Source organism: Onychomys torridus, chromosome 23, assembly GCF_903995425.1.
Source record: "Onychomys torridus chromosome 23, mOncTor1.1, whole genome shotgun sequence".
In the NCBI taxonomy this organism is placed as follows: domain Eukaryota; kingdom Metazoa; phylum Chordata; class Mammalia; order Rodentia; family Cricetidae; genus Onychomys; species Onychomys torridus.
The window spans coordinates 49,443,534-49,455,789 of NC_050465.1; the positions used below are offsets into that span (position 1 = coordinate 49,443,534).

At 43.6% G+C, this 12,256-nt stretch overlaps 1 protein-coding gene across 2 annotated transcripts in view; it reads left to right on the forward strand.

The window, feature by feature from the left end:
• Positions 1–11,875, forward strand: part of Ccnyl1 (cyclin Y like 1) — a 33,847-nt gene extending 21,972 nt beyond the window's left edge. The window contains exons 6-10 of one of the 2 annotated variants that reach the window (XM_036173799.1): positions 1,448–1,499; positions 3,015–3,134; positions 6,299–6,465; positions 9,559–9,721; positions 11,413–11,875. In XM_036173799.1, the coding sequence (XP_036029692.1) occupies positions 1,448–1,499; positions 3,015–3,134; positions 6,299–6,465; positions 9,559–9,721; positions 11,413–11,529 (619 nt within the window). In that variant the 3' untranslated portion in view covers positions 11,530–11,875. The remainder of the gene's footprint in view (positions 1–1,447; positions 1,500–3,014; positions 3,135–6,298; positions 6,466–9,558; positions 9,722–11,412) is intronic. The other variant, XM_036173800.1, reaches the window with a different exon arrangement.
• The last annotated feature ends 381 nt before the right edge of the window (positions 11,876–12,256 follow it).

Below are 12,256 nucleotides of genomic sequence, written 5' to 3' on the forward strand. Positions count from 1 at the left end.
AAGGGGACTGGAGAGATGGCTCAGCGGTTAAGAGCGCTGGCTCCTTTTCCTGAGGACCTGAGTTCAATTCCCAGCACCCACATGGCGGCTCACAACTGTAACTCCAGTTCCAGGGGATCTGACACCCTCACACCAGTGCACATTAAATAAAGTTAAATAAATTATTTTAAAAAGAAGAAGCTAAAAGTCAGTCCTCACTCACAAACACGTGAGGGAAAGTTATTTTTAAAGCTTTCAGACTTTTTGATACTCTGTAGTATTACACTAAAGCTCCATAAGGATGTTTTATTATAATAGAATTTTCTCTTTCTCGTGAACTTTTACATTGTACTCATCGAGCTACATGAATCTTTAGTACATAGTTCTATGATACATCCTGTCATCTGGAAAATAATGATTCCCCTTTCTTTATAATGTTAAAAGCTCATCTTTGTTTTCAGTGCTTAGCAGAAAGTGTGAGCACTGGAAGGCTGTCAGGCTTACACCAGAAGGCATGGGTTCCCAGTCTTGGCTTTTAAAAAGCTTGACAGCTTGAATTTTATCATGACAGATTGTATTTTCCCCAAAGTGACAGGCCCACTACATTGAATTTTGAGAGTATGTGTAGTCACACATAAAAATGATAATTGGTAATAAAGAGCGGGTTGAGTTCACAGGTAAATCACGAGTGCTACACGTGAGCCTTCCCCGCCTCATTCAGAACATTAAAAAGAAGGTCAGGGTCAGTGATTGGCTGTCCTGTATCCAGAGGCATGGAAGCTGAGCAGCAGGTTTGAGAAACAGAATATGAGAATGGCAGTGGAGGAGGGGCAGGGCGGTGCTGCAGAGAGCCACGGTTCGCTTCGCTCCAGGAACTGAGGGTGCAAGCGTGGGCTTTACCTGGGCTTTACAGTGGCCGTGCTCAGCCGTGCTCAGCCGTGCTCAGCCGGGCTCAGCCGGGCTCAGCCGGCAGTGCGCAGTAGGATGGCGGACAGTTTGGGGCCCGGGCCTCTGTTAGGCATGGGACTCCCTGGTCCACAGCCGCAGAGAAGCGGTGCTTAAGGAAGGGGTTCATTTGTTTGAGCCTTTCAGTAAAAAACTGATGTGTTAAAAGAGAAGGCCGTATGAATTTGAATCCATCCTGTTTATAAAGAGCAATGCATGATTTAAAAAACAAAGTGCAAAGAACTAAAGAGAGGCAGAACCTGTGAAATTTCAGTTCCGTTCATCTTCATCCACGTTCTGAGTGACTGACAATGTGGTTACCGGCACTGCCTGTGGAGGGTGATGGTGCTTCACTGGAACCACCCTCAGGATGCTGCAGTGCTGAATAGAAAGAGGTTTGCAGACAATCGGGGAATCGTAAACTGTTTGCGTTGCTAGAGGCTGGGCTTCCCTGTCAGTCTCCTCTACATCACAGTTGTTAACCAAGATACTAACAGCCTGTATTACCTGTTAAACTTTACAGAGATGCAAATAGATCCCTGGACATTTTCGATGAGCGATCACATCCACTCACAGTAAGTGCCTGTTTGCTTTGTTTTTAAGTTGTATTTTCCTTTCCTAGAGCCGTGCTTACTCCATGCTTGCTTGTTTTGGAACTGATTACTAAGAGAAAGTTGCTTCTAGCTGGGGTAAGGAGCATTGATTCATGGCTGTGATAGAACAACAACAGCTTCGCTGCTGTGTCAAGTAGTGAGCTAAGGGAAGTAAGTGGATTGTCTAAATAGAAAATGCAGCTTTTCCACAGACCATCTTCAGTAACATCAAACAGCATAAATAGTTGAAGGAAATCCAGCAGATTACACGTAGAGTCTCTCAAGAAAATTCGGAAACTTTCAGTCAGTTAAAATGGCATAAGCCAGGTTGGTTTGGGTATACCTGTGATCTCCGTACCTGAGGGCTGAAGCAGGATAGTGATTGGAAGAACAGCCTGTGTGACAAAATCAGACCCTGACTTGAAAAACAGCCAAAACAGTCAAACAATCAAACAAGAACCTATACAAACTTAAGAAGCCACTTCCTCGAGCGTATGCTGACCACTTTTGATACATAAGAGGCACACATGGCTGGTGACTGTTGTGTGGACAGTTTAGTGTTAAGAGCCTATGGTTATAGGAAACATAAACTTTGAAAAAAACATACACTCTTTTTTTTAATTGTGGCAAGTATGACCCCTGTGACACTTTAGGATTAGTAAGGTTTCAGCATAAAAAGAATTGGGAGAGTCTGTGGAAAAAAAATGGAAGAGTATAAAATTCCCGAGCTTATGCTTGTATGTCTCTTTAATAAGTGATGGGTGGGTGTGGGTAATTATGGTACAGCCGTTTATTACTTAACAGTGGGTACATCTTCAATATGTGTTAGGTGATTTCATTATTCTGCCAACATCATAGAGTACTTAATCTAAGATGGCTACAGTATTATTTGTTGATATTTATGGAACTGATATGTATATTTGGTCTATCATTGCCTGAAATGTCATTCATGCCAATTGACTATAAGATCCCACACTTTATATTGAAAAAGCCTGGAAGTCACTGGGCATGATGACACACACTTTCAATCCTGGAACTCAGGAGGAAGAGGCAGGTGGATCTCTATAAATTTGAGGCCAGCCTGATTTACATGGTGTGTCCCAAGACAGCCAGGGCTACAAAGTGAACCCTGCCTCAAAATAAGCATACAAACAAAAATGAAATAATAAACTAAGTCATACCACCCAGGCCAAAAAGATGGCTCAGCAGGTAAAAGCACTTGCTGCTAAGCCTGAGAACCCGTGTCTGACCCCCAGTGTGGTGGAAGGAAAGAACCAGGTCCTAAAGTTGTCCTCTGACCTCATGTGTGCACCTTTGCTGTGCGTGCCCACACATACATATACAAATGTACACAATAAATGCATAAAAGGCAGCCATAGTACCCAGTTGAATTATCTCAAGGAATATGTAGCACAATGTGGAGACTGCTATCTTAAGAATACTTTAAAAATTTCCTTCAGTCAATATTTACATTGTTTTTTTTTTTTTCTCTTTCAGAGAGAGAAAGTTCCAGAGGAACACTTCAGGCATGACCCTGAACACAAATTTATTTACAGATTTGTTCGGACACTTTTTAGTGCCGCACAGCTGACAGCAGAGTGTGCCATAGTGACGTTGGTAAGCTAGTCCTTTCTTAGCAAGCTTTCTTAGGAAGCTGGTAGCCAGATAGGTTTAACCTCTGAACGTATCATAAGAACTTTAGTAAGAACAGCCTTCTTAAGGAATGCAAAGACACATATTTGAATTTAGCAGTCATTATGGTTTAAAATGTTGCCATTGCTTTTATCATCACAAAACGATATCCAGTAAAGGCAGTTAGAGAGTTCCCCTCATACCTCATTGCACACACACACACACACACACAGGGCATGTTGATGGGGCTGGAGTAGGAAGCAGTGACAGACCCAAGTGGTTCACTGAACCGGTTCAGTGCAGTTTAAGGCACATGCCAGGCTGGGTCCCCAGATGCTTCTGGTGTGTGCTGTGATTGCCCAGTTCTCTGTTCTTGGATGATGGCTGCCAATCCACCTCTGCTGATTACTTGTGTCTGCCTAGGAAGTTGCCTGGGATTGTAGGACCAGTAGTTCTTAGAAAGGCTTTGTGAACTTGCTGAGCTACGAGTGTGGCCTTACCTTTATATCATCCATTCAGAAGGCCTGAAGATGAGACCATCATTTTGAATAGTGGATGCTGTTCAAGTGGTTGGGATTTTACTGCTCCAGTAGCAAATGCATAGTGAAAAGTCAAGTGTATGGCCTTGAGAAAGAGTCCCTAGATGAATACCTACTCCTTTAGCATCCACTTAGACTCTGAAGAGGAGATATGTGCTGTATGCATGGGTAGAGTCCCCAGTGGGCACTTCTGCTGTGGAGGTAGGTGATGCAGGATGAAGATTGGGTTGTAAACAAGAGAACTACCATTCCTGGAAGAACAAAGTGGCTTTGCCTGGTCCTTTGAATATACAGGACTGCAGTTGGATTTGAGTCAGGGGTAAAGAATTAAAAGTATGTGTTGAAATGCAGAGGACGTTTGCAATAAAAGTGGACAGCCCTCACAGCTCTACCATCAGTATTTGGGAGATGACTGTAGAGGAGGCGGCCGAGCACACGAGGAGGAAATCCAGGAATGAGCAGTAGACGTCAAGAGAAGAATGTTCCCACAGTGGCAAATGCTGTCAGAGGCCACAAGCATGCGCTCTGGACAGCTGCGCTATCCCATGGTTGTATCACTAGGGCAGAGAGGAGAGCAGATGGGGCCGAAGTCTTGGCTTCAGCATGTGTATTCTAATGAAGAAGGCCACAGGTATCTTCGCAGGTGTTTCAGAAGACCTCCTTAGAGACGTGGCATCGGAACAATGGTCTAACTGCAAAGAGGAAGCCAAGGAGCGTAGATAGGTACTACAGGCAGTGGGAGCGACGCCAAGACTGTGATGCAGGAACATTGCTGTGCTCGAGGAAAGCAGGGTGGCCATGTGGTAGGAGTTGAGGGCCAAGGGAGTTAGGGAGAGGAGATGCCAGGGACAGCCCCACAAGGACATGGTTTCCACGTTGACTAGTTACTTTTGGAAAGTCTTGAGCAAGGGGGAAATGACCTTAATTTAGGAGGCTTTCCTGATTGGAGAAGTAGACTGTAATTGGAGGTCAGAATAGAGGCCAGCAGAGTGTTAGCTACCATACAGGCAAGCAGTGAAAACTGGCCCAGGAGAGAAAGTTGTCAGATTACCTCTGAAGAGAGCAAGAACAGGCATGGCTTGCAGACTGGAGTAGGATAACGTCGAGTTTGGGCTTCTATGTGTAGGCACTGGAGAGCTGGAGTAAAACACACTTGTGTGTAAGCCTGGCAAGAGCTGTTGGAGACCAGTGGTAGCAGCCAGGGCACGACACACGCGTGTGCACTAACAAGTGGCTGGAGATGACATGGCAGAGCCGTCTAAACATTCATGTTGAACCAAATCTCTGGCAGAGGGAGTCTTTAAAACAACCATTTTGGGAAAAGTGCTGTGCACAGTGATGTGGGGTTAGCCCTCAAATAGAACATCTTGTCTCTAGACTGACGTAGGAGGACAAGTGTTAGACTGCGCGTCAGGAAAGGACAGCCAAGGTGTGCAGTGCTCGCTCCATTGCTCCCTGACTCTCTGAAGAACGGGGGAGCTCTGAGAGAGACTCGCTCCTCGGATACTTGGCAGTGCTGAGTATGAGGGCGGGAGGTAGTCTCACTGAGAATAAATGTGTAATATTTGGTGGACAGCATTAGTTAGTCTAAGGGCCTTAAAACAGTGACTGACTGTTCAAAGTAAATTTGTTTCCCTTTTCATCTTGATATAAATCACTTCCCTATCATTTGAGAGGTACCTTCCACATCAGAGCTCAGCACCTACCACAAGTTCAGGGCCCATCTGAGCTACATAGTGATACCCTGTCTCACAAAGCAAGGAAGGAGGTGTTATATGCAAATACTGCCAGGTATATACGTGTGTGTGTGTGTGTGTGTGTGTGTGTTAGTTAAGCATCCTTGATCTTAAAACCAATCTCCCTTGGATACCAAGGAATAACCGATCTCTCTAAAGAGAGATTTTGAAGTAACAACTTCCAGCTTCCTCTACAATCTTCACTCAGTTAACCTCACCCAGTTGCTTCTAGCAAAGGCATTTGATGTCTGAGATCATTCGTGAGAATGACTCACAGACTACCTGACCGGTTTAAGAGTCCAGGGATAGACTGGCAGCTCTGCTACCACCTTAAAGCCAAGAGAACTACAGATTATATAAGAGAAAATGGCCTCTTGGAAGTAATGGTGGAGAGGGGAAGCTGAGTTGTAAGGGAGCACCATTGAGTGCAGGTGCTTCCTTAGAAAGGCACTGTGCTTGTGGTGCTGTCTGCCCAGTAGCCACTGGGAGGCTCTCTTGTCCTCGTTCCACACAAGGGTTCCTGTGAACTGGAAGACGTAAATGTGCTCAGGGTGACTTGATTTTATAAGTTTGCTCCTGGCATACCTGTAAAATCATGTAAAATTAACACGGGAGAGACTTGGTGTTTCCTGAACAGCCTGAGTCTACGCTGGGCCTGTCTGCTGCTCTGCAAGCGTGAAGATTGTCCATTTCTCAGGACGCCTGTCACTAGGGGACAGTCCTGGCTCTGATGCATGAGCAGGGTAGGCAGCAGAGAACCTGACCTCCTGCTGAGGTCTCTGTAGCACGGCCTGGTCAAACACAGAGGAGGCCTGTCACTCAGACTCAGCACTTAGACTGAACCCAATCACAGACCAGCGCTCTACTTTTGCAGGTTTACTTGGAGAGACTTTTAACTTACGCTGAGATTGACATTTGTCCCACCAACTGGAAAAGAATTGTTTTGGGAGCTATTCTTCTTGCCTCCAAGGTTTGGGATGACCAGGCTGTGTGGAACGTGGACTACTGCCAGATTCTCAAGGACATTACCGTTGAGGACATGTGAGTTTGTGAGGTTTTAGTGAACTTCCTAACCAGTTTTCTAGTATTCCCATAAGTTTTACATAAAATTAAAAGAATGTTTTTAAAGGCTGTTTTGAACAGCCAATGGAAATAGACGACATAAAACTACATTCTTTCTGTCCAGCTGTATAACTGTTCATATCTTCTGTCACTAATTGGTAGGTGTTGGTGTAGTATTTATAATAATGTTTGATAAATTTTTCTTGTGGTTTTGGTGTCCTTTGCAAGGATAGCATAGCACAGTATATATCTTGCTGCTTTTTAAAGTCCACTAGTTCTGTTCCCCTTTTAAGGGCACACGCCTGGCTGTTGAAATGTGTCCGCCTGCCAGTGTTCATGCCTTAGAGCCTCTGGACTTCTGTAAGGTTCTAGCTTTAGCCTGAGTCTTTGATCATGTATTTAATTCTGTTGGTCCTACACCTTTTTTTTTTTTTTTAATTTCTTTTTTTTTTTTAAATCTGAGCATCTAGAATAGAAACTATGAGGTACAAAAGTAAAAAGAAGTTCCTGCCTCCTCTCCATGTGGAGTATTTGTCCTTAGAAATTAGTCTGATGTGTCAAAGCTCCAGCATTCCTCTCAGGCAGGCAGTCCTAGAAGCAGCTCAGGGACATTACCAGGCAGTGGGCACACTCCGCACTTGTCCTGTCCTCCTCTGCAGGCCCCCAAACTGTCGAGAGCTCAGCCTTAGTGATGGCCACCAACATGGTGCTGGAACATACCAAAGGCCTCCAGTCCAGTACTCAGGCTGTGACATCTGCAGAGGAGCACCGGAGGTTTCCTGCAGACTTGACAGTGGACATGTCTGTGGGTAGCACTTAAGATAGCGTAGTGACGAAGAAGCCCTTGGTTATATTGATTATCATAGGAAGAGAAGACATAATGAGGGTAATAGAAGTCACCCATTCCTGTAGTTAGGAATGCCCCTCAGAACCACCAAACTGTTCGTAACCGAAGTGACTAAGGGACCACTGTTGGCAGCAACTCGGGTGTTTGGTGAAAGTGGCCACTTTGATTGTGGCACTGGCAGCCGCCTTACCAAAGGATGTGACAACAGAATTTGAAACTTCTGCAAGTTACCAAGGCCAGAGTGACTTTGATTCCTGTGTCAATCGTACAAACTGGCTCCTGGAAAAAAAACAAAATGTATAATCATACATATTATAAACGGCAGCTGAAAATATGTAAAACTTAAACTCAGCTGCCAGGGGCTCTGCTTGTAGTTGTAAGATGAGAAAAGGTGCAGAAAGTATTTGAGTTTCCTGGACACGAACCCACTGCTAGGGCAGTGGTGGCGATCTGGTACTCGCCAGCCACTCTTTTGTTGTGAGCAGAGCAACACCAGGAGCCGCATTCCCAACAGTCGCTTTTTGTTTATGGTCTTGGAGAACTGAAGAGCACGGCAGACTATGCATGTCTCCTTCCCCTGCTGCTGGCGACTTGGAGTGCCTTTATTATTTTTCATCTAAATTAAAAGTTAAAAATCAGTATCAATCAGATTTTCCTTAAAACTTTCCACTCTGCATATGTCTTGTTAGGATATATTTCTGTTCAAAAGAATAAGTTAACTAGGCAGCTGCTGCTCAGAAAATGTGCTGTGCCGGTAAATAGTGTGCATTCAGCCATGTGAAACAACAAAAACAAAAACCCAGAAGGTGCATATTCTGTTGGCATAATGCTTTTCTTCAGTGATTAAACCTCTATTAATAGACGTGTTAATCCCATGAAGGACTGTGTTTCAACACAGTTAAAATGTATTAGTGGAGAAAATATAAAAGGGACAGAGAAGTACATTTGTTCCTGTAGCAAATTAAGTCTTGATTACCTGATTATTAAAACATTATCTGATTTACATTTCTATAGGCTTACTGCCATATGAACAGGAAATTAATTTTGGAAGTAGACTGTTTAGCTTTAATTTTAGCAAATGAGAAAACCATATTTTACCTACTTTCCATATAGAATATCAAACACTTTTTGAGGCAGTGAAGAAAATATTAAAAATTTAGAACTAAAAAACCAAGTAAGTATGTTCTAAGACAAGCCTCTGTCATGTTTGCTTAAGTATTTGTAATTTTTCTGTAATTTCTGCAGGGATTATGACTGGTTAGGTTTACTCTAATTTTGTGGGTTTCTTAAACCTTCAGCAAGGTCAGTATGGTCACATAGCACAGAGGTGGGGGCTCTCTGTCCACACTTCCCATCGTATTGAGCTCACCCCTGTGTGCACATTCTGTCATGGCTGCGGCAGCAAATGCTGAGTGTCCTGGGGGCTTTATTCCCAGCACCAGAACCGATTTGTTGGTACAGTGCTCTACCAGGTGTAGTGTACTAATGTGGGTTTGGGGTAGCCAAGACATCTATCTTTGATCTCTGCTTTCCAGAGTTTCAGATGAGTATCTGACTGTCACAGTGACAGTTTGTAATATTAAGGGGAGCAGAAACTTACATTGTGCCCTTTGACATAGCCTCGTGCTGGGGCAGGGGGAAGGGATTTCCTTTCCCATCTAGTGTGGCTTATGTATTTTTTATTTATTTATTTGAGATGAATCCTTGTTGCCTCAAGAGTTCCCCCTCAGAGATAATAGCGTGGCTCTCGATGGATCCATTTGTTGCCGTGGTGATATGCTCACTCCTTTTGTTGGCCTTCTCTACTTCAATAAGCCCCTTCCTGTTATCAGCCTGGGGAAAATGTCTGCAAGTTCTTCAGAGCTAATAAACAGCATACATCATTCCTTTCATCTGCTCACTATAGCAGGCCTTGTGAGTGAGCGTGGAGTACGACCATACAGCTGCACTAATGGAACTCTGAAGAATGAGCCTGCAGGTCAGCAGCACAAGTGCATGAGAGGGCTATAACCTTTCCCCTCTGCCCAGACTCAGTGCTGGGATGCAGAGAGGACCACGGATGCTGGACCTTGTTTGAGCATTAGGGTATTAGTCCAGCTGGGCAGCCTTCATGTGTTCCAAAACAGAATTTAGAGCTATTCTAGAAACTCTGAATGATAGTTGTGAAGATAGTCCAGTTGACTAAAATTGTCCTGTGTGGGTTTTGCTGTGTTCCTTCTCCCCAGGAATGAGATGGAAAGGCATTTCTTGGAGCTACTCCAGTTTAATATTAATGTTCCTGCCAGTGTTTATGCCAAATACTACTTTGACCTTCGCTCCTTAGCAGATGACAACAACCTGAATTTTCTGTTTGCTCCTCTCAGCAAAGAAAGAGCGCAGAACCTAGAGGTAAGACTGCATTCTGCACTAAGTGGGGTTTGCTGCAAGCCCCGACCAACATCTGTGAAGACAATGGAAAGCCTTTAAATGAACACAGTGGAGAGGTTATTATCTCTTTGGCATCATATTTCCTGGTCCTTTTGTGTTCCTATAAGTATCTACATTATATAGAGAGGTAGATACTGCCTCCTGTGATCACAAGTCAGTCTTTTTAATCAAATGAAATGTAGTTATAATAGTTTCCCTATTGAAGCTCTGCATTCCCACATAATCATATGTAGATAAGTTCTTGAAATTATATTCTTAATTATTCCTACCTATATATCACAACTCTGCTGCATTTCATTCGGTTGACAAATTGTCAGTTAGATACCATAAGTTTATTAGCATTAGTGGCTAAACTGAGAGACCTATGTTTGGGATGCAAAATGCAAGTATATTTCTCATTCTGGATACAGGAACTACATAGTGTTTTCATAAAAGTGGTAACAGGCACCAGAGAGATGGCTCAGAGGCTTGAGCGTGGATCCGAGTTCAAATGCCAGTAGTCACATCTAGTCTCTCGACTGTCTATAACCCCTCCAGCTCTAGGGGATCAAGCACCTTCAGACATCCATGGGTAGCCCTCCCTATACACATACATAAGTAAATGTTTTTAAAAACTGAAAGTGGTAACTTAAATAAGGCAAAGTAATATTTAGGAGGGCTGGAGAGATGGCTCAGAGGTTAAGGGCACCGGCTGCTTTTCCAGAGGTCCTGAGTTCAATTCCCAGCAACTACATGGTGGCTCACAACCATCTGTAATGAGATCTGGTGCCCTCTTTTGGCCTGTAGGCTTACATGCAGGCACAACATGTATACATAATAAATAAATAAGTCTTTAAAAAGAAAGTAATATTTATTTCTTAAAGTTTTTAGTAACTGTCAACAGTGATTCACATACTTTAGGATGGAACTTCCTTAAGTACCTTGATAATTTAGAATGTTTTTCTACTATTAATGTGCAGGTGAGATAGTCATTAGACTCCTGCCATCAAATATAACACTGGCCAACTTTTGTTAGACCGTTGGAACTGAGTAAACACTAATTGTTTTCACGGGTGTGTGCCCATGTTTAGGAAACAGTTATACAAGTAACATGATATTGATGTAAAAAAGCCTGTCACAACATCTCCATCTTTGAGAACTCAGTTTGTATGTGTGTGGTATGTGCATGTGTGTGGTGGCCAGAGGCTGACATAGGTGTTTTCCTCGGTCACTCTCCACTTACATTTTACAATAGGGCGTCTCATTGAACCTGGAACTCACCAGGTTGCTAGATGGTTCACTGAGATTTTTACCACTTAGTAGCACTGGGATCACAGGCCTGTGCCACCACACCTGGCACATGCCAAGGAACCAAACAGCCAGCATTTTACCTGAAGACATCTCCCCAGCCCGAGGAACCAGGTTTTTAAGTAACTTAAGTTGCCTGTGTTCCAGGCCTTGAGTCCTGACCCTGAAAAGATTAGGAAACTAGCAGGAAGTAGCATCCCAAGGTCAGAAGGTAGCCCAAGTGGCTGCATTTGTTTAGAATCCAAAGGATGGCTCAGTATACCAGTAAGTCTCCTTGGCGGTAGTTTGTATTGCTTTTTTTGTTTTGTTTTCCTTAAGGTTGCATCCTTTTGAAACCTCTATGTTGTTTGATTGCTTTTTCCTAGGCCATTTCAAGGTTGTGTGAAGACAAATACAAAGACTTGTGTAGAGCTGCTATGAGAAGATCTTTAAGCGCTGATAATTTCATTGGTATTCAGCGCTCTAACGCCATCCTTTCTTAAGAGAGAGACATGAGGAGTGAGAACACCAAGGACTCCTCTTTGAGAAAGACTGGAGAAATAGTACCTCCCCTGGTCAGAGACCAGCAGAGGTGGGACTCCCCAGAATGGAAAGACCTCAAATTCAAGAGACTCTGAACAGTGACCGCTGACTCCATAGGAAAGAATGGGACCTTGTCAAAACAACCACTCTCTGTCCTTTGTAATGTAAACAGTTACAAAAACCACTCCAAAGCAAAAGCTCTGAGCACACACAGATATTGCTTACCATGTAGGCCAATGGCTGTGAAATATGTGAGGTTTTTAAATTGTTTCAATTTTTAGACTTTCGTTTGAGACAGGGTCTTATGTAGCCTGGGCTGGCCTCAAACTCAATGTATGACTGAGGCTGGCCTTGAACTCCGAATCTTCCTGCCTCTACCTCCCAAGTGCTGGGATTACCATGCCTGGCTCAGATTTTTAGAATTTAAAGACACTAACCATATAACTTGTGTTTTTCTTGCCCCACTCCCCTCCAACTGCTGCATATGCTTTTAGAATTGATTCAGTATTACCATTAAAACATGAGACTCTGTCCCATTTTTGTGGTGCTGGGAATCAAACTGAGGACTTAGCATGTGCTTGGTGAGTACTTGACCACTGAGCTACACTCCTCAGCCCCAAGCATGGGATACTTAACACTCATGAAACCACCTAGGAGCACGTTGTAGCATCATTAGGTATTAAAAGC